Below are 27,131 nucleotides of genomic sequence, written 5' to 3' on the forward strand. Positions count from 1 at the left end.
CATACTAGTTTTTCACAGTGGCTGCACCAGTGTGCATTTCTACCAGTAGTGCACAGGGTTCCCTTTTCTCCACTTCTTCACCAGCACTTCTCATTTGTTGATGATAGCCGTTCTGACAGGTGTGAGATGGTATCTCATTGTCATTTTGATTTGCATTTCTGGGATGATTAGTGACTTTGAGCATATTTTCAAATGTCCCTCAGCCTTTGTGTGTCCTCTTTTGAAAAGTGTCTGTTTGGGCCCTTTGTACATGTTTTCATTGGATTGTTTATCTTCCTTTTGTTAAGTTGTATGAGTTCCCTGTAAATTTTGGAGATTAAACCCTTATCAGAAATAGCATTGGCAAATATGTTCTCCCATGCAGTGGGCTTTCTTATTGTTTTGTTGATGGTTCTTTTGCTGTGCAGAAGCTTTTTATTTTGATGTAGTCCCATTTGTTTATTTTCTCCTTAGTTTCCATTGCCCTAGGAGCTATATCGGTAAAGATATTGCTATGACATATGTCTGATCTTTTCCTGCTTATGGCTTCTTCTAAGATTTTTATGGTTTCCCATCTTAAATTTAAGTCCTTTAACCATTTTGGGTTTGGTTTTGTGTATGATGTAAGTGGGTGATGTTTCATTTTTGTGCATGTATCTGACCAAATTTCCCAGCACCGTTTATGAAGAGACTGTCTTGACTCCATTCTATGCTCTTGCCTCCTTTGTCCAATATTAATTGAGCATAATGGCTTGGATCTATTTCTGGGTTCTCTGTTCTGTTCCATTGGTCTGTATGTCTGTTCTAGTGCCAGTACCACGCAGTTTTGAGAACAGTGGCTTTGTAATATCGCTTGATGTCTGGATGACCAACACCCTTTTAACACCATAGTCACCGCTGCTTTGTTTCTCCCCTTGGCACTACACAGCCAGTGCAGAACTTTAGGCTGCCTTTCTGGGCACAGCCTCTCATGGCTGTGGGCTTAGATTTAGAGTCCCCCACTGCCAGCAGCCCTGTGGACCCCCTTCCACAGTAGAGCGCTACACCTGTCCCCAATGTATGTGGACTTGGTGCAGCGTAGTCTCCCTCTGACACTCTATTCCCGGCTGTGCCCGTTTCTCCTTCCAGCCCAGATCCTCAATCCCACCTCTCTCCATGCGACCTCTGACCTTTCCATCCTTGGATTGTCTCCTCAGATGTTTAATTTGACAATTCCTGGTGTGGATGTTATTCAATTTAGCTGTTTCTTCTATCTGCTCCGTGAGAAGGCGCCGGACCTGTCAGCCTATTCACCCTCCATTTTGTCTGCCCCTGGACAAACTTTATAGGCGCCCGCAGCTGGGGAGGCTGGAGTCTCAGTGTTTGTGGGTTCCCAGGAGAGGCATCTGGTCCCTGGCCGGTGTGGCTGTCGGGTCCCGGGTGGAATCTGAGGCCCCCCCCCTTGTGGAGGTGAGGCTGGGTTTCCGATCATAGCTGCTCTCCCCTTCAAGATGGCACAGTCTCTGCGGCAGAGCTGGCCACCCCAGGAGAGATTTCAGTGGTAGTAGTGGCTGCCCGGCTAGGGGAGCCTGGTCTGCCCGTCCCCAAAAGTCCTGTGGAATATAACTGTCCCTCACTCACACATACACACATGCCCCACACATCCACACACTCCCCTTTTCTCTTTCACTCACACTCACTGCTGTCCTGTCGGCCGCCATCTTGGATCTCCATAAACCTTTTTGAAGAATGCCTATGAACATGTGAATTTCTATCTGCAATGGCCTGAGAACTTTTCTGAGCTATGTAGTATTATTTAAAGCCAAATTCTAGCCTGGTGTGTGTGGCGCAGTGGTTGAGGGTCAACCTATGAGTAAGGAGGCTAGATTCGATTACTGGTCAGGGCACATGCCTGGGTTGCAGGCTCAATCTCCAGTGGGGGGGGCATGTAGGAGGCAACCAATCAATGATTCTCTCTCATTATTGATGTTTCTTCTCTCTCCCTCTTTGAAATCAATAAAGATATATTTAAAACCAAATTTTAAACACCTGATCAACACGTTTCCTTATTTCATTAAATTAATAAACTTATATTGTGTTTCTACTTGTATAATAGGGAGTATGTGGGAAATCTCCGAACCTTCTCAATTTTGCTGTAAACATAAAACTACTTTAAAAAGTAGTCTTTTTTAACAATTGTAATACCATAGCATCACCACAGTTTTAAAACTTTTATTAAATAGCAATTTCCATTTCTGTCGTAATATTTATAACAAGTATCTATGAGGTAGATAGGTAGGAAGTATTAACTGATAAACAACTATATTTTAAGTTTAAACAAAATTTAGTAAGTTACCTATAATAGAGTAAAAGTAGTTAAATTCATTGAACCATATGATTATGATTTTTAACCTATAAAAATGGCAATTTTGTATATTTTTCTTCCAATTTTATTTTGTTATTTGTTTCAAGTGTACAGCTTAGTGTTTTGTTTTGTTTTAATTGTTGTTGTCTTTGTTAATTCTCACTTGAGGATATTTTTCCCATTGCTTTTCAGAGAGTGGGAGGGAGAGACGGAGGGAGGGGAGGGAGAGACTGAGACAGACATCAGAGTGAGAGAGATACATGCACTGATGGAGAGCCTGAAACCCAGGTACTTGCCCTTGACCTGGAATCGAATTTGCGACCCTTTGGTACGAGGGCCAATGCTTAACCATTGAGCACCACCATCCAGGTCAGACGGTCATTTACTTTTTATAGTTTCCCTCGATATTTCCCAGCTGGTGTTATACATAATTATTGCAGTTTTATATGGTTTAAGGCAAGTATTACAATAGGTTTCAAAAACACAAATATTTAAGCTCTAGCCAGTATACAGTTGTTCCAATTAATATTCAAGTAAAAATTGCCATGGAAGAGTAATTTGTTGCAAGTATTTCATCACCACTTTAGGCCTTAGTGAAAGTATAGAAAACTAAATTTTTCTGCTAAATTCCTTTGCTGCTTAGAATAAAAGAAATAATTGGCATGGATTTTTTAGCAATATTGGCTCTCTTCTAATGTTTGGAAGTTTTTTAAAATAGGTATAGTGACAAACTTCAATATATTCTTCAGTTCCCGGTGTGACCTCAAAAAGTAATAGTAATTCTCAATGAAATATGAGAAGTAATAACGTTAAGTGGATAGAGCCTTAGGTTAGAAGCAGGTTGGCTTAATCACATTAAGAGATAGGAACTTTGCCAAAAATAAATTTATTTAGTGTCTTTAACTTCTAATTTTCCTTTTTGTAAAGTGGAGGCAGTATCAGACAAGATCTTTAAAGATCATCTAATCTGACCTTCTACTATTAGAGAATTAAAATTCTAAACCAGTGGTCGGCAAACTCATTAGTCAACAGAGCAGCAAACCGCGGCTCGTGAGCCGCAGTTTGCCGACCACTGTTATAAACTCTTCATTTAATTGGATATGCTCATATGATATCTATAATACATTCACGATGACATAATGGTTAGCATTTTAATTTCTGAAATATATTCATCAGTTCAATTTTATTACTTTTTTTAGGAGGCCAACTTAATAATACTCGAGAGAATACAGTCTTTTATTGGTAAGGAAGCTGAGGCCTAGTGGAAGATAGATGAACTGTCTTAGGGCAGGGGTGGGCAAACTTTTTGACTCGAGGGCCACAATGGGTTCTTAAACTGGACCGGAGGGCTGGAACAAAAGCATGGATGGAGTGTTTGTGTGAACTAATATAAATTCAAAGTAAAGGAGCGGAGGGGAGAGCAAGAGAACCCTCCGCTCTTTCGGCTCCGCGGGCCGGATAGAACAGCCGAACGGGCCAGATCCGGCCCGCGGGCCGTAGTTTGCCCACGGCTGGTCTAGGGGCACATAGTCATATAGTTTAAGAACAGGGATTTTATTCAGTTACTAGAGGCCCAGTGCACGAATTGGTGCCTTAGTGGGGTCCCTCAGCCTGGCCTGCGGGATTGGGCCGAAACCGGCTCTCTGACATCCCCCAAGGGTTCCCAGATTGCAAGAGGGCACAGGCCAGGACGCGGGAGGTTGGCCAGCTGGGGAGGGGCCACAGGAAGGCTCCAGGACATGTCCAGCCCATCTCACTCAGTCCCGATCAGCCAGACCCCAGCAGCAAGCTAACCTACCAGTCAGAGAGTCTGCCCCCTGGTGGTCAGTACATGTTATGGCAACTGGTCGACTGCCCCCTGGGTGGTGAGTGAATGTCATAGCGAGCGGTTGAGTGGCCTTAACATATCATTAGCATATTACTCTGATTGGTTGAACAGATGACCGGACACTTAGCATATTAGGCTTTTATTATATAGGATTAAACATTTTTTAGCGCCTGCTTCATTAGGCAGTGTCACTGCTCTCAAGCAGTAGAGTTTAGCTGGAATGGAGGTTGAAGGGATAGGAGGATAGAGGGGGCATATGTGTCATGATAGATAAGAAAATAAGTAATTTCATCTTAATACTAAATAGTTAGATTTAGATTTGCATCAGAGTCCTTTGAGAACACAGATAGGAAGCTCTTGGTGCTGATTAGTTAACTTAGTGGCAGAAATAGAACTAAATGTCCCAACTCTTAGTCCAGGGTTTCCTTTTTATCTTCACTGTTACATAGTGTTTATCTGAGCAGGGAAAATATCCAACTGAAGTTTCTTGTTTGAACATAGCGTTTAAATTAAACATATCATATCTCTGGTTTTGATAGTAAAAGTAGAAAATATATAGGTTAAATCTTACTTATTTGAGATTTTCCTGTATCTTTGATTCAAAATGAATTCTCTTCCTGTAGTTGAAAACTGTAATTGACAAAACAACACCAGTAACCCAAATTCTTTGGTTTTTGAACTGTGTTATTACAGCTGACTTTTTGCCATAATTACTCAGAAAGTCTTGGATCATAATTTTGTAACAATATCAAATGTTATTCTCTCTGTAGGTGGAAAATAGGTCTTTTTTCAAATGAATCAAGAACTTGAATTATTCTATTAAAAGAAATGCTTCTTCAAGCAAGTTTTACATTGATTTTTGTATTGCATAGTACTTTAAAAAATTATCAAGCTTTGATTTTTGCCTAATTTGTTCCTAGCTGTTCTTTTCAGCCAGAGATTTGCATTGCCATTCAGAGAATAGTCTTAAGATTCCTCTTTGGAAACTAGTGTATTTTAATATGTTTTCATTTCTAATACTTAATTTTAAAATTCAAAGTTAATTCGGTTTAGCTTGTACTAGTGATTTGGTTTTTCTTAAAGTGTTTTCTTGTTTTTAAATTTTAATTTCTAATCCGTATTATTCTGAAAACTCTTTTTAGAATAGAAGAAAGATTTTTATGTTGCCTTATTTTTTCCCCTGTTTAGAAATCGAAACGAGTTGGCTGAGACTCTTGCACTCCTGAAAGCACAAATTGATCCTATACTATTGAAAAACTCCATCCAACAGGACAACTCTTCCCGGGACAGTCCCAGCTTAGATGATGAGGAGACTAAAAAGGAGGAAGAAACACCTAAACAAGGTTTTTTTTTGTGTGTTTTGTTTTGTAATTTCTTCTGTCTTCTTTACACTCCTCTTCCTAACTATTTAAATTGGAATTCTCTCAATATGAAACATTGTTAGGCTTCCTGTAGAAGGAGGTTGATCTTTTAAGTTAAAAGTAAATTGAAAATTGAGTATATTGCTCTTTTATATTGGACATTTAAAAAATTTAAATGAAAATGTTCAGACCATCAAAACATAATCTTTTACTGGTTTAAGAATGTGAAGATACTTAGAGAACTTATTGTGGTAAAATATACATAATTTATAACTCGTTATTTTAAACATTTTTGTTTAAAGGCACTCATTGGTTGCTGCTTCTAGGTGCCCTGACCAGTGATCAAACTGGCAACTTTGGCGTATTGGGATGACACTCTAACTTACTGAGCTACCTGGCCAGGGCTCTGTGTACATTTTTATTTATTTAATGCTCACCGAAGGATATGTTTTTATTAATTTAGAGAGAGGGAGAGAGAGAAACATAGATGTGAGAGAGAAACATCGATTGGATGCCTCCTGTAATCTCCCTGACCGGGATCTACATTGGAACCTTGGTGCATTGGGATGATGCTCAACCAACTGTGCCAGGGTTCCGTGCACTTCTGATGCTGTACTTACACATTACTTGGAGGAATAGACCTTCCTCCACCGCCCAATCTTTTTTAAAAAACTGATTTTTTTGATTTTAGAGAGAGGGGGAGGGAGAGAGTTAGAGAGATAGAAACATTGATGAGAGAGAAATATACATTGGCTGCCTCCTGCACATCTCTACTGGAGATCAAGCCCTCAACCTGGGTATGTACCCTGATAGGGAATCAAGCTGGTGACCTCCTGGTTCATGCGTTGATACTCAACCACTAAGCTATACTGGCTAGGCAGAGTAATCCTTTTTATTCAGCCCCCAAAGCCCAATCCCTTAGTCCATCCTCTTAGGTGTAGTTACTATGTTCTGTTCCATAACAAGATCAAATAAATGTGATTCTGGTTTGTCATTTTTATTACTCTCGGATATAAACAAACATTGCCCTTCTGTTGGGAACTTTAAAGCTGCAGTCTAGAGAACATCTAATGTTGTTAGAATAATAAAGAAAAATGTAACAAAATTATGGTTGGATATTTGGAAATCAGACATGGAGGAAAAAGAAATAGGAACTAGAGAAAGAATAAAATAGCCACTCTTATTCTTACAGCTAAAATAGATTTTTCTTTAATGACTAGAGGCCCGGTGCACGAATTCATGCTCAGGTGGGGTCCAGCTGCCCTGCCCCGATGGGGGCTGATCAGGGCTGGGCCGGTGGAGGGGAGGGGCCGCAGACGGTTGGCAGCCCAGCCCAGCCCCCAATTGGGGTGGGGGGCCAATAGGGGCCCCAATGGGGCCGGTTGGCTGCCACAGTGCGCGTCATAACCACTGGTCATTCCGGGCGCTTGGCTTTTATATATATAGATTAGTTAAATGGCCATGTTTTATATCTAACCATGGGAGATGTAAAGGGGTGGCTCAGCCAATAATACAAAAAGATCATATTCTGTATAGGTGCCAAGAAGAAATACATTATCTATAAAAGTGGGACCTTGCCCTGGACGATTTGGTTCAGTGGTTAGAGCATCAGCCCAAGAGTCCCCGTTTTGTGTTTTTTTTCCCCCCTTCACCTGCTTTAGTAGCTCTAAAGCACCAAAGAGGAGGGGCTTAGGTTTCGCTCGCTCTGCTTTAAAACATCGTGGCTTTCTGTTCCATATGAGAGGAGGGAGCTGCAGAGGGCCCAGCCAACGGTGGTGACTTTGGTTAAGTTCCTGGTCTTGCTGCATAGACGAGGCTGGGGTATAAGAAGACACTGATGCACCTCTGCGAGGTTCCAGGCTGGTCTGACCAAAGCTGGACAGTGTGCTACCTTGCGCCACCACCAGGAGGTGACTGTTCCATCTGGCTACTTGGAAGTAACTGTTTATAGAACACCATGAAAGTTAAGATGTTTTCACTCCACGTTAGATAGTGTATTCTAATTTAGAAGGGACTTTTAACTTAAGGAGAACTTTTATGGGGGAAAACAAAGTTGAAGAAAAACCTAACCTTTAATTTAGTGCTTTTCTGCTAATTAGAAAAAGACTTTCTTTTGTTAATTATTATAGGCATAGTAGAGGCCTGGTGCATGAAATTCGTGCATGGGGGGTGTCCCTCAGCCAAGCCTGCACCCTCTCCATTCTGGGACCCCTTGAGGGACCCCTTGAGGGATATCCGACCGCCCGGTGGGATCGGGCCTAAACGGGCAGTCGGACATCCCTCTCACAATCCAGACCGCTGGCTCCGAACCATTCACCTGCCTCTGCCTAATTGCCCCTAACCACTTCTGCCTGCCTGCCTGATCACCCGCTAACCACTCCCCTGCCAGCCTGATTGACACCTAACTGCTCCCTGGTCGGCTGATTGCCCCTAACTGCCCTCCCTGCCGATCTGGTCACCCTGAACTGCCCTCCCCTGCAGGCCTGTCCACCCCCCATCTGCCTTCCCCTGCAGGCCTAACTGGCCTCCCTACTGGCCTGATCGCCCACAACTGCCCTCCCCTGCTGACCTGGTCTCCCCCAACTGCCCTCCTCTGCCGGCCCGGTCACGCCTAACTGCCCTCCCTGCTGGCTTCATTGCCCACAACTACCCTCCCCTGCAGGCCTGGTCCCCCCCCAACTGCCCTCCCAGGCAGGCCTGGTATCCCCCAACTGCCCTCCCCTGCTGGCCTGGTCCTCCCCAACTGCCCTCCCCTGCAGGCCTGGGTCTCCCCAACTGCCCTCCCCTGCAGGCCTGGGTCTCCCCAACTGTCCTCCCCTGCAGGCCTGGTCGCCCCCAACTGCCCTCCCCTTCAGGCCTGGTCCCCCCCAACTGCCCTCCCCTGCAGGCCTGGTTCCCCCCAACTCCCCTCCCCTGCAGGCTTGGTCCCTCCCAACTGCCCTCCCCTGCTGTCCTGGTCCCAACTGTCCTCCCCTTCAGGCCTCTTCCCCCCCAACTGCCCTCCCCTTCAGGCCTGGTCTCCCCCAACTGCCTTCCTCTGCCGGCCTGGTCACCCCCAACTGCCCTCCTCTGCTGGCCCAGTCACCCCTAACTGCCCTCCTCTGCTGGCCTCGTCACCCCTAACTGCCCATAACTGCCCTCCTGTGCAGGTCATCTTGTGGCGGTCATCTTGTGTCCACATGGGGGTGGCCATCTTGTGTCTTGGAGTGATGGTCAATTTCCATATTACTCTTTTATTAGATAGGATATGTGGAATAAGAAAAGAGTATCATTTAAGAATTTCTAGTCAAGAATAGAAATTGTATACTTGCAGCTTGAAAACTTAATTTGGTCTGAAAACTTGTTTATATTGGTCTGTACAGTACTGCTTTGTTTAAAATAAAACAAAAACTAAACTAAAATTCTCCATTTTTATTCAGTGGTTTTCAGTATATTTACACTATTGTGCAGCCATAACCACTGTCTAATTCCGGACCATCTTCATCACTCCACAAAGAAACCCTGCAAGAATTAAGCAGTCAATTTCCATATTTCCCTATGCCTAACCCTATGAAGCCCCTTATCTACTTTCTTTCTTTGTAAATGTGCCTATTTTGAATGTTTCATGTAAACCGAATTATACAATATGTGGCCTTTTTACTTGACATGTTTTCAGGGTTTAGCCATGCTTTTCATGGCTGAATAATATTCCATTATTTTGTTTATCCATTCATGAATTGATAAACATTTGATTTGTTTTGACTTTTTGGCTATTAGGATTAATGCCTTGGTGAACATTCATATCCAGAGTTTTGTGGGAACATAAGTTTTCACGTGTGTATTTTTAAAATTTCAATTTCCGCCCTAACTGGTTTGGCTCAGTGGATAGAGCATCAGCCTACGGACTGAAAGGTCCCAGGTTCGATTCCACTCAAGGGCATGTACCTTGGTTGCGGGCACATCCCCAGTAGGAGGTGTGCAAGAGGCAGCTGATTGATATTTCTCTCCCATCAATGTTTCTAACTCTCTATCCCTCTCCCTTCCTCTCTGTAAAAAATCAATAAAATATATTTTAAAAATAAATAAATAAATAAAATTTTAATTTCCTGTCAACATTTAAAATAAAAAATTAGAAAAGTTAGTAACTATGGACCATCATTTGTACGTGCCAACAATGGGCTATACCAGAATAATAGTTTACCCTCCTTGGGGGACTCATACTCTCCTGTTTATTGTAGTGTCCTTTCTTATGTTCCCTAAAATTGGCCTTATTCCTCAGTTGCTTGACCTAATACTTTACATTTTATTGTTTTCATAGTATAAAGTGGGAAAAATTTATAATATTAATGTCTCTATCAAATATTAAAAAAACAAAAGTAGCCCTAACTGGTTTGGCTCAGTGGATAGAGCGTCGGCCTGCGGACTCAAGGGTCCCAGGTTCAATTCTGGTCAAGGGTGTGTACCTTGGTTGCAGACACATCCCCAGTAGGACGTATGCTGGAGCAGCTGATTGATGTTTCTAACTCTCTATCCCTCTCCCTTCCTCTCTGTAAAAAAATCAATAAAATATTTAAAAAATAAATTCTAAAAAACAAAACAAAACCAAAAACAAAAGTAGCCCGGCCAGCGTGGCTCAGTGGTTGAGCATCGACCTATGTACCAGGAGGTCACCATTCAATAAAGACATATCTATCACACACACACACACACACACACCATAGAAGTAAACCAAGAAAACTGGGAGGGAGGGCCAATTTTTGCAGAAATGAAGAATATTTCTTTAATTATAGTAAGTAAAGTAACCTACAGATGATCCTCTTGTGGCTAATATTAGCATATTGGATATAAAGCTTAAGTTCAGCTTTATATCACCAATAATGTACTTTAATGTAGTATTACTCTGTTCTGCCTGTCATAATAAAATACTTGATTTTGGAGCTTAAAGAACAAATTTATTTTTCAACAGTTCTAGAGACTAGAAGTTCCAGGTCGAGGTGCCAGTAGACTCAGTTTCTGGTGAGGACTTTCTTCCTGGCTTGCAGGTGGCCACCTTCTTTCTGTGTCCTCAGATGGCTTCTTCTATTTGTGTGTGTGGAAAGAGAGTAATCTGGTGTTTCTTCTTCTTCTTATAAGTGTACCAGCACTATTGGATTAAGGCTCCATCCTTATGACCTCATTTATCTATAACTAGAGGCCCGGTGCACAAAATTCGTGCACCGGGGGGGGGGGTGTCCCTCAGCCCAGATGGCACCCTGTCCAATCTGGGACCCCTCGAGGGATGTCCGACTGCCCGTTTAGACCCAATCTCACCACCGGGATCGGGCCTAAAAGGGCAGTCGGAAATCCCTCTCACAATCCAGGACTGCTTGCGTGCCTGCCTTCCTGATTGCCCCTAACCGCTTCTGCCTGCCAGCCTGATCACCCCCTAACCACTCTCCTGCCAGCCTGGTTGATGCCTAACTGCTCCCCTGCCAGCCTGTTTGCCCCTAAATGCCCTCCCCTGCAGGCCTGGTCACCCCTAACTGCCCTCCCCAGTAGGCCTGTTCCCTCCCAACTGCTCTCCCCTGCAGGCCTGGGTCCCCCCCAACTGCCCTCCCCTGCAGGCCTGGTCACCCCTAACTGCCCTTTCCTACAGGCCTGGTCCCTCCCAACTGCTCTCCCCTGCAGGCCTGGGTCCCTCCCAACTGCCTTTCCCTGCAGACCTGGTCACCCCCAACTTCCCTCCTCTGCCAGCTTGGTCACCCCTAACTGCCCTCCCCTGCAGGCTTCATCACCCCTAACTGCCTTCCTCTGCTGGCCTGATCGCCCAAAACTGCCCTCCCTTGCAGGCCTGGTCCCTCCCAACTTCCCTCCCCTGCTGGCCATCTTGTGTTCACATGGGGGCAGCCATCTTGTGTGTTGGAGTGATGGTCAATTTGCATATTACTCTTTTATTAGATAGGATAGAGGCCTGGTGCATGGGTGGGGGCCAGCTGGTTGGCCCTGAAGGGTGTCCCGGATCAGGGTGAGGATTCCCTTGGGGCGTGGGGCGGCCTGTGTGAGGGGCTGAGGTGGTTTGCAGGCTGGCCATGCCCTCCGGTGACCCAAATGGAGGCCCTGGTATCTGGGGTTTATTTATCTTCTACAATTGAAACTTTGTAGCCTGGAGCGGAGCCAAGCCTTCTGCTTGCTCCCAAGAGAAATGTAGCAGAGTGATGGTTAATTTGCATATTACTCTTATTAGATAGGATTATCGCTCTAAAGACCCAATCCTATCTAATAAAAGAGTAATATGCAAATCAGCCATCACTCCGCTACACCCACAAGCCACGCCCACCAGCCAATCAGGAGCGGATATGCAAATAACCCCAACCAAGATGGCTACAGCCACAGAGAGCAGGAGGGAGGCTTGGGTTTCCATGGCAATGGAGGAAGCCAAGCTTTCCACCTGCCCTTGCCCGCCTAGGCCTCCACTCAAGGCTACAAAGTTTCAATGATAGAAGATACATAAAATCAAACAGAAATGGCGGCAGGCAGCCACGGAGCTGGAAAGAGCAGGAGGCTAGGGTTGCCCGCGGAAATGGAGGAAGCCCAGCTTTCTGCACACCCTGGCTGGCCCAGGCCTCGCTTAAGGCTACAAAGTTTCAAATATAGAAGATACATAAATTCCAATAGAAATGGCCGCTGCCACGGAGCAAGCAGAAGGCTTGGCCCCGGTCCAGGCTACAAAGTTTCAATTGTAGAAGATAAATAAACTCCAGATACCAGGGCCTACACTTGGGTCACTGGGGGGCGTGGCCGGCCTGCAAACTACCACAGGCCCCTCGCCCAGGCTGCCCCATGCTCCAAGGGAACCCCACCCTGATCCGGGACACCCTTCAGGGAAAACCAGCTGGCCCCCACCCGTGCACCAGGCCTCTATCCTATCTAATAAAAGAGTAATATGCAGATTGACCATCACTCCAACACACAAGATGGCTGCCCCCATGTGGTCAAAGATCATGCCCCCATGTGGACACAAGATGGCCACCACAAGATGGCCAGCCGGGGAGGGCAGTTGGGAGGGACCAGGCCTGTAGGGGAGGGCAGGTAGGGGTGTCCAGGCCTACAGGGGAAGGCAGTTAGGGGGAAACAGGCTGCCAGGGGAGCAGCTAGGCATCAATCAGGCTGGCAGGGGAGTGGTTAGGGGGTGATCAGGCTGGCAGGCAGAAGGAGTTAGGGGAAATCAGGAAGGCAGGCAGGCGAGCAGTTGGGAGCCAGCAGTCGTGGATTGTGAGAGGGACGTCCGACTGTCCGTTTAGGCCCAATCCCAACCACCGGGATCGGGCCTAAACAGGCAGTCGGACTCCCTCGAGGGGTCCCAGATTGGAGAGGGTGGAGGCTGGGCTGAGGGACACACACCCCCGTGCAGGAATTTCGTGCACCAGGCCTCTAGTATCCAAATATAGTCACTTTGGAAATTAGGGCTTTAACATATCAACTTGAGGTTGGGGCATAATTTAGTCCATACTTGTAGTATTATTAAATAATCCATAATAAGGATTGTGATGGGTAATGGAGAAAGATAAGCTGTTATTAAAGCTTTGACCAGGAATCAAACCCTCCACCCTTCGGTCTGTGGGCCTGTACTTCAACTACTGAGCCAAACACTTTTTTTTTTTAATCCTCACCTGAGGATATTTTTCCATTGATTTTTAGAGAGAGGGAAAGATAGAAAGAAATATTGGTGTGAGAGAAACACACATAGTGGTTGTCTCCTGCATGCACCCCGAATACCAGGGCCTGTGCCAGGGAGGAGCCTGCAATGGAGGTTTGTTCCCTTGCCTGGAACCAAACCTAGAACCTTTCATTCTGCAGTCGAAGCTCTATCTACTGAGCCATACTGGCTCGGCAAATTTGCATTTTTATGTCATGAACAATAGGAGACAGACCACAATACTTAAGTGAAAGATTTGTGCTGATTGGGAGAGTGGGGGAGCGGGTAAGGGGAGAAGAGAGTAAGAAAGAAGGGGGAGAGGGAAGGGAAAAAACAAAAGAAATCTCTTGTGATTCTAGAATTTGTTGAACTTTTTTTTTCTGATTGAGTTTGTTGTGCCTTGAATTAGAAAGAGAACATTTTTTGAACCTGCACATCCTGCATAAAAAGAACATACTGATGGCAAATTTAAAACTGTAGACAATATCTGAAACTTAAGGTCTTAGAGGAGCTGGGGTGCTCTGGGCCTTATGAATTCTCAAATCTCTTCAGCCAAAGTTCTCTTCCAAGACAAAACTCCATAGTGTCCTTTTTCTGAACTGTAATAATAGACTCCAAATTAAGTAGGATGGGAGCAACAGTGACAAGCAAAAACAGAGGTTCTAATAAAAGTATGGTAAAGGAATAGAGTTAGGTAATCTTATAGTGTAAATCACTTTAATTTTGAATATTTTACAAAAATAACAGATGGGGCCAAAACCGGTTTGGCTCAGTGGATAGAGTGTCAGCCTGTGGACTGAAAGGTCCCAGGTTCGATTCCGGTCAAGGGCATGTAACTTGGTTGCAGGCACATCCCCAGTGGGAGGTGTGCAAGAGGCAGCTGATCGATGTTTCTCTCTCATCGATGTTTCTGACTACCTATCCCTCTTCCTTCCTCTCTGTAAAAAATCAATAAAATATATTTAAAAATAAAAATAAAAAATAAAGTCTATTTAAAAAAAATAACAGATGGGGAGCTCTAGAGCTATCAAATTAGAAAAACTACTTGACAAAAAATAATCAACTAAAAAGGATCAAGGTCAAATCTCATAGGATTACAAGAACAAAAGAGAATAAGAAGCAGAATAACCACTACAGAGAATGAGCTTATCCAAAAGACGTTCTCACAAAACATATGAGAACTATAACTTCATCGGTTGTAGAACTCAAGAAAGAGTTAAGGTATTTCAAAAAGCAGAGGATTCATCTGCCCAAACATATGCAAGAATTATTGTCTTTAAAAAGTAGCAAATGGGCCCTTGCTGGTTTGGCTCAGTGTTTGAGCATTGGCCTGAAGGGTCCCAGGTTGATTCCGGTTAAGGGCACATGCCCAAGTTGCGGGCTCAACCCCCAGTGGGGGATGTGTAGGAAGCAGCGGATCAGTGATTCTCTCTCATCATTGATGTTTCCATCTCTCTCTCCCTCTCCTTTCCTCTCTGAAATCAATAAAAATAAAGAAAAATAAAATTAAAAGAATGACTAAGTATAAAATAGCAAATGGTAGCTGCATTTTTTTTTAATAAAGAAGAAATGAAGAAAGAGATAAAGATTTGAGAGAAAGAGATAAGGACTTGAATATAGGCAGAGAAAATTTAACAGGGGTCTCCAAACAAAAAGTCAAAGCAAGGGAACAGACAACAATACTAGCCTGTGTTTCACAAAACTTCCTGAAATAAAGATGGGCGTCTGCATGTTGAAAAGACACTGTATACCTTGGAAAATGAACCCAGAACAACTAATATCAAGACATATTCTAGTAAAATTACTGTTTTTGAAGAAAGAAATACTTTAGCTATCCAGACAAAGTGACTTAAGGGAAAGAACACCAGGCTTCTCTATGCCAGAAGAAAATGCCATAGTGTATATCAGAGGGGGAATATAAGACAGGGATTTTATGTCCAGCCAAATTGACTTTCAGATAAAGACTGTAGATAAACTGTTGCAGCATCTATTTTCCCATTAGTCTTTCTTTAGGAATCTTCTAGTAAATGAGCTTCAGATAGCCAAAATTACTAACAAAACATCAGTAGTGGGTGATATAGAAATAAATATAATTGTATTTGTTTGTGTGGCTTGATATACATTGTTATATTCTCTACCTCTGTTTATGAGAGGAATCTAAGATTAATGACATCCCAGTAGCAATAAGCACTCTTAGCTTATGTTTTTATTTTAAAACTAGAGGCCCGGTACACGAATTCGTACATGGGTAGGGTCCATTCAGCCCACCCCAATGGGGGCCAATTGGGGCTGGCCGGTGGTGGGGGAAGGGCCATGGGAGGTTGGCTGCCAGCCCTGCCCCTGATTGGGGCCTGATTGGGGCTGGGGGGACCATGGGAGGTCAGCTGGCCCCACCCCTGATGGGGGGCCAATCAGGGGCAGGCCGATTGTTGGCAGGGCCAGCTGGCCCCGCCCTCGATTGGGGTGGGGGGGCTGATTGGGGGCTGGGCTGGCTGGGGGGAGGTGTTGGGGGAGCCAATCAGGGTGCCAATCTAGCCGTTTGGCTGCCGCAGTGCGCATCTTAGCAACTAGTTGTTCTGTCGTTCTGGTCGCTTGGCTTTTATATATATACATATCATTTTCCAATAAAGTGAACCAGCACTCCGTAGAGACAAGATTGATTCAGGGGAAGGTCAGCTAAAAAACAGGATGAACTTGGAACATCTTAGATGGCCAGAAACTAATACGTGCCCAAAAAGAATTTGGGCATATCCGCAGGATACAGGTGCCAACCAGAAGGAGCTCCCCGTGCTGAAATCAGAAACTTTAACAACAAATTTATATGATAGATTTATATGGTAGATTTTAAAGCATAGAATAAAATATCCTTGAATTCCTACTTATGTAAGTACATAATTGTGTAAATAAATACATGGAAGTGAAGCAACAGCTTTGGGTGAATATCAGTTAGTTGATATTGAAGGAATGAGGGAAATAAAAAATCACCATTGGGAAGTACTACAGTAATAATTGTTGCAGGCAAAGGTCTCTGACAGATGCAAAAATTAGTAGTTGAAGGTTTATGGAGAAACAGGATATTAGCATAATCTCCCCCAAGATATTTACCTTTTAGAAAGGGGGAAATGGTACCTTTACAGTGGAGTAATCAGCCAACAGCACCTTAACTGAACCATCAAGTATTGACATCATGTACTCTCTGATATAATACACAGCATCTCGTTTGTAGCATTTTTGTCAAAAATGTATAATCTCAATCTAACTTTGAGAAAACAAGCCCAAGTTAAGAGATATACTACAAAATAAGTGTCAGGGTCAGAAATAACAGGGGAAAGAATGAGGAACGGTCCCAGATTAGAGGAAACAAAGGGGAAAAATAAAGTAAGATATGGATTCTCAAACAGAAGGGACACTGGGAAGAAATGGAGAAATTTAAATAAAATCTGTTTAGTTAGTAATATTTTACTAATGCTGATTTCCTAGTTCTGATAATTGTACTGAGTATATAAGTTGTTAACTTTAGGGAAAAAAGGGTGAAGGTGTACTTGAACTATTTTTGTAACTTATCTGTATGTTTAAACATTATTTCAAAATAAAAATTTATAGAAGAATGTTGGATGAGCATTAAATTTGAAATTACATGTAACTAAATATAAATGACAGATGCAAGGAGACATATGGTCTTTAATTGGCTATGTACTTTGACATTGAAGATATAACAAGACTAAACAAATAGAGAAAGCATGGGAAGAGTACACAAAAACTTTTTTACTTTTTAAATCACTTTGGTGATTATGTTGGTATTGTTATTCTGAAAATATTTTGTGTAAAATATGAGGAAAAAATAATATATTCTAATTATGTCATCTGTGGTGTCCTTGAAAACCAAGATTCTCAGTGTGGGTAAAGAAATAAGATATAATATAGAAAAGGTTAAGGAAACACTGAAATAGTATTCTGAACTCATGAGTTATTATTTTTTTAATCCTTACTTGACATGCTTAGAGAGAGGAAGGGAGAGAGAACAAGAGAGAGAAAGCATGAAACATCAGTGTGAAAGAAATATCGTTTCCTTGCCTTCTGTACATGCCCTGATGGGATGGAACAACTGAGGTATGTGCCCTGACCGGGAATCAAACTGGCAATCCTTCGGTGCACAGGACAACGCTCAACCACTCTGGCTGGGCTCATAAGTTATTTTAACTTTTTTAGTGATTTTTATTTTACACATGTATTTTCTAGTTCTGTCCCCTGGAAGGACTTAGAAACAGTGGCCAACTGGGTAGCAGTGAATATCCTTCGTGACCAGAGTGTCACGAACACAGTTTCTCACTAAACTAAACCAAGGCTTTGTAGAAAAGTGGCTAATTCTAATTCTGGGGCTTAATGAACCTAGATACATGTTGTCTTTCAGAAAGTATGGACACTTTCAGAGTCACATCAAAAAGTTTCAAGGGCAAACTAAAAGAGGTTTCCACTGCCAAAGATAGGACAGTTTAAGCATTAACAGGGGAAATGGATTAAAACATTGATTTTGTCTTAAATCCATGATTTCATTTTGGTTCTTAAAAGGAAAACTGATTACTTCTGGAGGTTGCCAGTGGGGACTGAATTATTCTTTTGAAAACTGTTAAGTAAATGAAAAGAAGCATTCATCCCATTTTTTCTATATGAAATGTACTACTATACAACAAAATAGTAAATTAGTAAATTTTTATAGAATTTATTCCAACAAATCACAGATATCAGAATAATAAAATGGAGGAGGAGAAACCAAGATGGTGGCATAGGTAAACACCTAAACTGCTGCCTTGCACAACAATTTCAAAACTACAACTAAAAGACAGAACGGACACCATCCAGAACCACAGGAAAGCTGGCTGAGTGAAAATTCTACAACTAGAAGGAAAGAGGAAAGCTCACAGAGAATTGGAGGTACGGCAAAGGGGCTTTGTGCGCGCAGAGAGGAAGGGCGGCTGAGAGCCTGGCTGACTTTCTCTGGCGGAAGGGGGAAGGAAGCCTCCGACCGCACTGAACCCCAGTTCTGACTGCACTGAACCCCAGTTCCGGGCGAACCCCTGGGGACCCACGCTCTTACGGGGGGAGTCTGGACTCTCGGGCGGAGACTCGAGCTGGGAAAGGCAGAAGTCTGAAGGCGCACGCAGGCCAGTGCGCACAAAGGCTGCGGAGGTTGCCACAGGCTTTCCCTAGTGGAAGGGAGTCAGAGGATTCTGACTGCACTGAGCCCCAGTTCGGACTGCAGTGAACCCCAGTTCCAGGCGAGCCCCTGAGGACCCACGCTCTTGTGGGGGGAGTCTGGACTCTCGGGCAGAGACTCGGGAGCCGGGGAAGGCGGAGGACTGAAAGTGCGCACCGCGCGCGCGCTAGTGCGCACAAAGGCTGCGGAAGTTGCCACAGGCTTTCCCTAGTGAAAGGGAGTCAGAGGCTCCTGAGGGCACTGAGCCCCAGTTCTGACTGCAGTGAACCCCAGTTGCAGGCGAGCTCCTGGGGACTCACGCTCTTGTGGGGGGAGTCTGGACTCTCAGGCGGAGACTCGAGCTGGGGAAGGCGGAGGACTGAAAGCGCACATGCGCGCAAGGGCAAGGCTGACAGGAAGCCAAAACTGAGACTCCACCCCATCCAAGCTGAGCACAGAGGCTATTGCAATTTGGCAAGTCTAATCCTATAAGGCTGTCTCCAGCACCGAACTTCTCCCAGCATAGACACAGCTGATCCTTACAGCCAACTGGCCCGGAGGTCAATTCTTCCCAGTGATACCAACAACAATAAAGACTTAATTACAACAAGGCTGTACACACAGTCCACAAAGGGGTGCACCAAGAGTGTCCACCTCAGGTTAACTGGGGAAGCAGACCCACTGGGCCATATTGGAAACCTAGCACAAATATCTACCTTACCAACTCAGGGAAGCAGTGAAAATGCGGGGTCAAAGAATCAGATCACAAACGAAAGAAATGGAGGAAAACAAACGACTGGATATAGAATTCAAAACCACGGTTATAAGACTTTTTAAGAATATCCTAGAAAAGGCCGATAAATATAACGAGACCCTCGAAGATATGAAAAAGGACCAACTAGAAATTAAACATACACTGACTGAAATAAAAAATATTATACAGAGACCCAGAAACAGAATAGAGGAACCCAAGAATCAAGTCAAAGAATTGAAATACAAAGAAGCAAAAAACACTCAACCGAAAAAGCAAAAAGCAAAAAAAAAAATCCAAAAAGTTGAAGATAATGTAAGAAGACTCTGGGACAACTTCAAGCGTACCAACATCAGAATTATGGGGGTGCCAGAAGAAGAGAGAGAGCAAGATACTGAAAACCTATTTGAAGAAATAATGACCGAAAACTTCCCCCACCTGGTGAAAGAAATAGACTTACAAGTCCAGGAAGCCCACAGAACCCCAAACAAAAGGAATCCAAAGAGGACCACACCAAGACACATCATAATTAAAATGCCAAGAGCAAAAGACAAAGAGAGAATATTAAAAGCAGCAAGAGAAAAACAGTTAATTACCTACAAGGGAGCACCCATATGACTGTCAGCTGACTTCTCAACAGAAACTATGCAGGCCAGACGGGAGTGGCAAGAAATTTTCAATGTGATGAATAGCAAGAACCTACAACGAAGATTACTCTACCCAGCAAAGCTATCATTCAGAATTGAAGGGCAGATAAAGAGCTTCACAGATAAGAAAAAGCTGAAGGAGTTCATCACCACCAAACCAGTATTATATGAAATGCTGAAAGGTATTCTTAAAGAAGAGGAAGAAGAAAAAAGTAAAGAGAAAAATTATGAACAACAAATACATATCTATCAACAAGCGAACCTAAAAATCAAGTGAATTAAAAACCTGAGGAACAGAATAATCTGGTGAATATAATAGAATCAGGGGCATAGAAAGGGAGTGGACTGATAATTCTCAGGGGGAAAGGGGCATGGGGGGTTCATGAAGAGAATGGACAAAAATCATACACCTATGGATGAGGACAGTGGGGGGTAGGTAAGGGCAGAAGGTGGGGTGGGAAATGGGTGGAGGGGAGCTATGGGGGGAAAAAGGAGAAATAATTGTAATAATCTGAATAAAGATTTATTTTAAAAAAAAAAGAATAATAAAATGGAGATATCATCATTTTACAATGCCTAATGAAAAGGGGAAGTACCCTCCTGAACAAAATCAGAGTTGGGGATAGACACTGGATAGGTAACTAGCAATGTCCTTCACTGTTAACTTATATAGAGCATCCAGTGTTTCATTACACAGTGATTCCGGTTGGGATGGTTTGGAAAGCACATAATAAGTGTTCAATAAATATTTGTTCAGTAAATGAATGAATTGGCTTTAAAAATCTATACTACATAACACTTCTCTTGATTCATCTCAAGTTTGTCAAGCACTGTTGTTGCTGCAATGTGATTTTTGAAGTTTATTTTTCCTTGAGTTTTGTCACTTCAAATTTCATGTCTCTTAAACTCAATTGCATCCTCTTTTTTGGTTCTTTTGACAAAACTTTGGGGAAATGCTTGTATGACTGAACGCCCTCTTTACCAGTTATGATTTTTCTTTAAAGGTTCATTGCTCTTGTGGTTCTCCTGTTCATTATACAGTTTCAGGGACACATCAATGATGGTATTTGTAGTTGTAGAGTAGTAATTGTTGTCATGTTTTTCTCTTAAAAGAACTGAGCCAAACATAAAAATGCCAAGGATTTAACATTTTTTAATTAAGAGAAATATGAGTTAGTGAAGGTAACTTAGTCTAGCTGCTTTATGTGTAGACAAAGAAATGAGGACCAAAGAGTTTGTGACATGTCCGAAGATACACCACTAGCTGAATTAAGATTAGTGAACCCAGGAGTCTTGAATCTAATGTTATTCCTCATTTTATTTTGCCATGTTATCACTCAAATCAAAATAGTTTCAAATAACTGAAGAGAAATTCTTATTCACCACTTTTCCAAGTAAAAATATAGGTGTCATTTTGCCTGGCCGGAGTGGCTCAGTTGGTTGAGCAGCTTCCCATGCACCAAAAGGTTGCCAGTACCATTCCCAGTCAGGGCACATACCTGGGTTGCAGTTTGCAGTTTTGATCACTGGTCAGGGAGCATATGGAAGACAACCCTTCAATTGATCTCTCTCTCTCTCTCTTCCCCCCCCCCCTCTTTCTCTCTCTCTCTCAGTAGATACTTGGGTGAGGATTAAAGAAAAAAAATATAGGTGTGACTTTTATTCCTTTTTTAAAATACAAATTTGACATGTAACTAAATTTAAGGTGTACACCATGTTACTGACACATATCTATACTAATAAAAGCTTATGTGTTCACGCCCTCACACCATGATGCCCTCACACCATAACAATCCATCAACAGGAGACTGTGTGCGGGTGGGCGGGGCTGTGTGGGCACGGGGTCTGTGTGTGCAATGAGCTGCAGAGGCAGGTCCTGGAAGCTCTGCCTCCGTGCAGTGCTGCCAGGGGTCCTCCTGCATGGGTCCCCTGGCTCCGCCCTACCTCTTTGGGGCAATCTATCGAGGAGCCCCAGATGATTGGGCGGGGCCTACCTCTTTGGGGAGATGGATCGCGGGGCTACCGCACTGTGAGAGGGCACAGACCAGGTTAGGGAACCCTTCTCCTCCCCCTGCCACCCCCTCCGCCAAGTGCACGAATTTCATGCACCAGGCATCTAGTATATTATAATATCGTTGCTATTGTAATGATATTTATCACTTAACAGACTTACAGCACAATATGGTCATACTGTCGTTTTACCTCTTGGGTGAGAGTCATAATGAAATCCTGAGTTCCTTTCTGAACCAAAATATATAGAAGAAATATTAAATTGTGTTCAGTAAACTCTTAGTATTAGGCTGGAGTTATTTTTAAATATTCTATCTAATAAAAGAGTAATATGCAAATTAACCATCACTCTGCTACACCCACAAGCCACACCCACCATCCATTCAGGAGCAAGTATGCAAATTAACCCAACCAAGATGGCTGCAGCCACGGAATGAGTAGGAGGCTTGGGTTTCCCCGGCAATGGAGGAAGCCAATCTTTCTGCCTGCCCTGGCCTGCCTTGGCCTCCGCTCAAGGCTACAAAGTTTCAATTATAGAAGATAAATAAATCCCAACAAAAATGGCAGCAGCCACAGAGCTGGAGAGAGCAGGAGGCTTGAGTTGCCCCCGGCGATGGAGGAAACCAAGCTTCCGCAGCCCTGGCCTACCTTGGTCTCCACTCAAGGCTACAAAGTTTCAATAAATAAATCCCAACAAAAATGGCTGTGGCCATGGAGCAAGCAGGAGGCTTGGCTCTGCTCAAGGCTACAAAGTTTCAATTATAGAAGATAAATAAATCCCAGATACCAGGGCCTCCGCTTGGGTCGCCGGGGGGGGGGGGGGCGTGGCCAGCCTGCAAACCCCCTTACCTAAGCCGCCCCATGCCCCAAGGGAACCCCCACCCTGATCCGGGACTCCCTTCTGGGCAAACCAGCTGGTTCCCACCCGTGCACCAGGCCTCTATCCTATCTAATAAAAGAGTAATATGCAAATTGACCATCACTCCAACACACAAGATGGCTGCCCCCATGTGAACACAAGATGGCCAGCAGGGGAGGGCAGTTGGGAGGGACCAGGCCTGCAAGGGAGGGCACTTGTGGGCGATCAGGCCAGCAGGGGAGGGCAGTTAGGGGTGACCAGGCTGGCAGGGGAGCAGTTAGGCATCAATCAGGCTGGCAGGGGAGTGGTTAGGGGATGATGGCTGGCAGGCAGAAGCGGTTAGGGGCAATCAGGAAGGCAAGCAGTTGGGAGCCAGCAGTCCTGGATTGTGAGAGGGATGTCTGATGGCCCATTTAGGCCCGATCCTACCTTGGCCGTCGGACATCCCTCGAGGGGTCCCAGATTGGAGAGGGTGCAGGCTGGGCTGAGGGATTACCCGCCCGCCCCCCCCCCCCCACCCCCGTGCACGAATTTCGTGCACCGGGCCTCTAGTGGTATTCTATCTTTTAATTGTTAACCAAGAAGTTCATTTAATTAGATTTGCTGATATGGTAACCAATCTCAATGAACAGGAATTTAGCAAACCTACTTTATCAGTGGGAAAGGGACGACATCAATTAGCTATTTACTGTGATGTCTTTAATTTTATTAGCAGCATGTATAAATTAAATCACTAACAATGTAAAGAGGGAGGAACAATACTTATCTCAGGGTCTAAATGGTTCTCAGTGGTTTTTGAATTTTTATTTGCAGAATGATTGAACATAAAAGAAATAGTTTATAATAAAGTTTTACTTTTAAAGAAATAGTGAATTCTTGTATAAAATATTTTCTACTTCATCTCACTTCTGTTCATTCCATTTTATTGCCATGAAATACATTATAACTGTGGTTTATCAACTTGCAAGAATCAGTTCAAATTTTTTGTAACTCTTATTATCTTGGTCAACTTAATTTAGAATTGAGATTTTTCAGTTGGCAGGATAGGGTGAGATTCTATGCAAATATAAGTAAATTTAGAATTCTGAAAACACTCTGCTCAGATTGAGCACAAGCATATATGCAGTCTTGTAATCTTATATACAGATTATGCCACTTATTAAATATGGCTTTTGTTTAAATTTGCAGTATTAGGTACTCTGTAAAAGCTGGACATATGTAACCAATAAAGTAAAAAGAATTGACAGATAACCCTGGCCGGTATTGCTTAGTGGTTACGGGATTGAACTGCACACTAAAGGGACGCAGGTTTGATTCCCGGTCAAAGGCACATACCTGGGTTGTGGGTTTGCTCCCTGCCTTGGTTGGAGTGCGTGTGGGAGGCAACCAATTGATGTGTCTCTCTCACATACATGTTTCTCTCTCTCTCCCCCTCCCTTCCTCTCTTCCACTCTCTGAAAAGCAATGGAAAAAAATATCCTTGGTTGAGGATTAACAACAACAAAAAGAATTGACAGATAAACCTATTAGTGTATTTTTAAAATATTAACTCCTGGAATGTTAATAATAGCATTTAATAAAGTAAATTATAATAAAACCACACTGGGGAGTGTTATATGATTAAGTATAATTTTTGAATAAAGCATTTAATATAAGAAAGTACTGATGTTTCAATAAAAAAATGGCAACATGATCATGACTTTGTCAAAAATATACAAGACTAGAAGGAAGTAACTTAAAATATTAGTAATGATTGTGGGTATTAGGATTATAGGCATTTTTTCCCTCTGTTTTTCACATTTTCTGTACAGAATTGTGTTAATTTTATAATCTGAATAAAACATAAAACAAATTTTTCCACTGCCATTCTCATGTTGCCTCAATGAAATGAAGTGCTCAATGTCTTACAAAGAACAATCGTCAGTTCTTCAAACAAATACAGTTTTTTGGAAATGTTTCATATAATATTTTTAGTTTTACTTGAGCCATATTTTGAGCTTATATAAATTATTTGAGCTGTATAAATATTTGCATTCCATTGAGAACACTGAAGCTAAAATATAAAGCAGAAATTTGAGTCATTCTAAATAATAGTTTTTTAATATCTAGAGGTTATACTTTAGAGTTTGGTAATTTTCTTTTGTTAGATTTTATTTTTATTTTTTTTTATTTTTTTATTTTTATTTTTATTTTTTTAAATATATTTTATTGATTTTTTACAGAGAGGAAGGGAGAGGGATAGAGAGTTAGAAACATCGATGAGAGAGAAACATTGATCAGCTGCCTCCTGCACACCCCCCACCGGGGATGTGCCCGCAACCAAGGTACATGCCCTTGACCGGAATCGAACCTGGGACCTTTCAGTCCGCAGGCCGACGCTCTATCCACTGAGCCAAACCGGTCAGGGCTATTTTTATTTTTTGTTGTTAAATGTCCCGTGACAAAAGTTACCTCTTTTAAGAGAGAAACTTCAAATGGAAATATATGTTAAGCCTTTTATATTTTATATATCTTGATTGCTTGGATTCATGTAAACTTTTTCTGATTTTTAGAGGAACAGAAAGAAAATGAAAAGAGGAAAAGTGAAGAGCAGCCAGTAGATTCAGAAAACTGTTCTATACCCAATGCTCTGGAAGAAACGACTGTGAAAATAGAAAAAGAAGATGAAAAGGAACTTGTGAAAATGCCAGTTATAGTAAAGCTAGAAAAACCTTTGCTGGAAAGTGAGGGAAAAAAGATTATCAAAGAAGAAAGTGATGCCTTCAAGGAAAATGTCAAACCCATTAAAGTTGAAATGAAGGAATGTAAAGCAGACCCTAAAGATATCAAAGGAGGTGTGGAGAAGCTGGAGCCCGAGAGGCTGGAGTTTGGTGTCAATGTTAAATCTACTCAAGAAATTACTGAGAAGTCTACTGAAGAAACTGAGAAACTTAAAAATGACCAGCAGGCCAAGATACCACTTAAAAAACGAGAAATTAAACTGAGTGATGATTTTGACAGTCCAATCAAAGGACCTTTGTGTAAATCAGTTACTCCAACAAAAGAATTTTTGAAGGATGAAATAAAACAAGAGGAGGAGACTTATAAAAGGATTTCTGCAATCACTGCTTTGGGTCATGAAGGGAAACAGCTGGTAAATGGAGAAGTTTGTGATGAAAAGGTAACTCCAAATTTTAAGACAGAACAAATGGAGACAAAGTTTTATGATACAAAGGAAGATAGCTGTAGCCCCTCTAAGGATAAAAGTGTCATCGTGGAGGGAAACGGAGCAGAGTCCTTAAATTCTGTCATAATAAGTATTAAAAAAGGTGACCTGGAGAAAGAAGTGGTTCCTTTAGGGAAAGATGCAGAAAGTTCAATATCAGTTGTAGAGACCCAGAGTCCAAAAGAGCAGATAGAGGAAACTGGTCCTCCAGAAATGGAAACCTCTCTCGAGGCTTCTGAGATGGCAACTGATCTCTCTTTAAAAACTGCTTTATCCACTGCTGAATTCCATACCATGAAAGTTGAAGAGAAGTCTCCCAAAAATAAGGATAAGCGTCCACCAGTCATAGAATGTCTTGAAAAGTTAGAAAAGTCCCAAAAGACCTTTCTTGATAAGGACCCACAAAGATTGAGTCCGATACCAGAGGAGGTTCCTAAGAGTCCTCTGGAGTCAGTAATGCTGGGCTCTCCCGGGGCAGCTGAAACTTCTTCACTATCTGACATGGCTGGCCATTGTGAGAAACCAGCCTCAGAAAAAGAAATGGTGGAGTGTCAGAGCACAAGTTCTGTTGAGGGTCAGTCCCTGCAAAAAACAGACTCAGAAGTTCTGAAAGAGGATTCTGAATCCATGAAGGTAGAAATGGACAACCTGGACAATGCCCAGACCTCTGGTGCAGAGGACCCTTCTGACACAAAAGGTTCTATGCAAAAAAACAAATTTAAATATAAGTTGATTCCTGAAGAAGAAACCACTGCCCCAGAAAACACAGAGATAACCTCTGAAAGGCAAAAGGAGGGCATCAAATTAACAATTAGGATATCCAGTCGGAAGAAGAAGCCAGAATCTCCTCCCAAAATTCTAGAACCAGAAACCAAACAAGAGAAGTCGGAAAAGGAAGAAGAGAAAACAAATGTGGGTCGTACTTTAAGGAGGTCTCCAAGAATATCTAGACCCACAGCCAAAGTGGCTGAGATCAGAGATCAGAAAGCTGATAAAAAAAGAGGGGAAGGAGAAGATGAAGTGGACGAGGAGTCAACAGCTTTGCAAAAAACAGACAAAAAGGAAAATTTGAAAAAAATGGAGAAAGATACAAATTCTAAAGTAAGCAAGGTAAAATTTCTCCTACTCTGAGATTTAATTTTTATTAGAAATATTTGGCTGTAGGTATTTGTAGCTTTTGCTTTTGACTAAAGTCATTCAAAGAAAACTTTAAAAACACACATATCTTCCTATATCAGAGATGTCTTTTCTCAGTAATTATCCCCAGACATTTTATTTCAGACTGTCTAATCATCTTTT

At 42.7% G+C, this 27,131-nt stretch overlaps 1 protein-coding gene across 3 annotated transcripts in view; it reads left to right on the forward strand.

The window, feature by feature from the left end:
• The window catches only part of RSF1 (remodeling and spacing factor 1), a 130,004-nt gene that overhangs the window by 69,452 nt on the left and 33,421 nt on the right, over window positions 1–27,131 (forward strand). For 2 of the 3 annotated variants that reach the window (XM_080641796.1, XM_080641798.1), the window contains exons 5-6: window positions 5,340–5,494; window positions 25,180–26,942. In XM_080641796.1, the coding sequence (XP_080497922.1) occupies window positions 5,340–5,494; window positions 25,180–26,942 (1,918 nt within the window). The remainder of the gene's footprint in view (window positions 1–5,339; window positions 5,495–25,179; window positions 26,943–27,131) is intronic. The other variant, XM_080641797.1, reaches the window with a different exon arrangement.

This window comes from Plecotus auritus (genome assembly GCF_963455305.1).
Source record: "Plecotus auritus genome assembly, chromosome: 9".
Lineage (NCBI taxonomy): Eukaryota > Metazoa > Chordata > Mammalia > Chiroptera > Vespertilionidae > Plecotus > Plecotus auritus.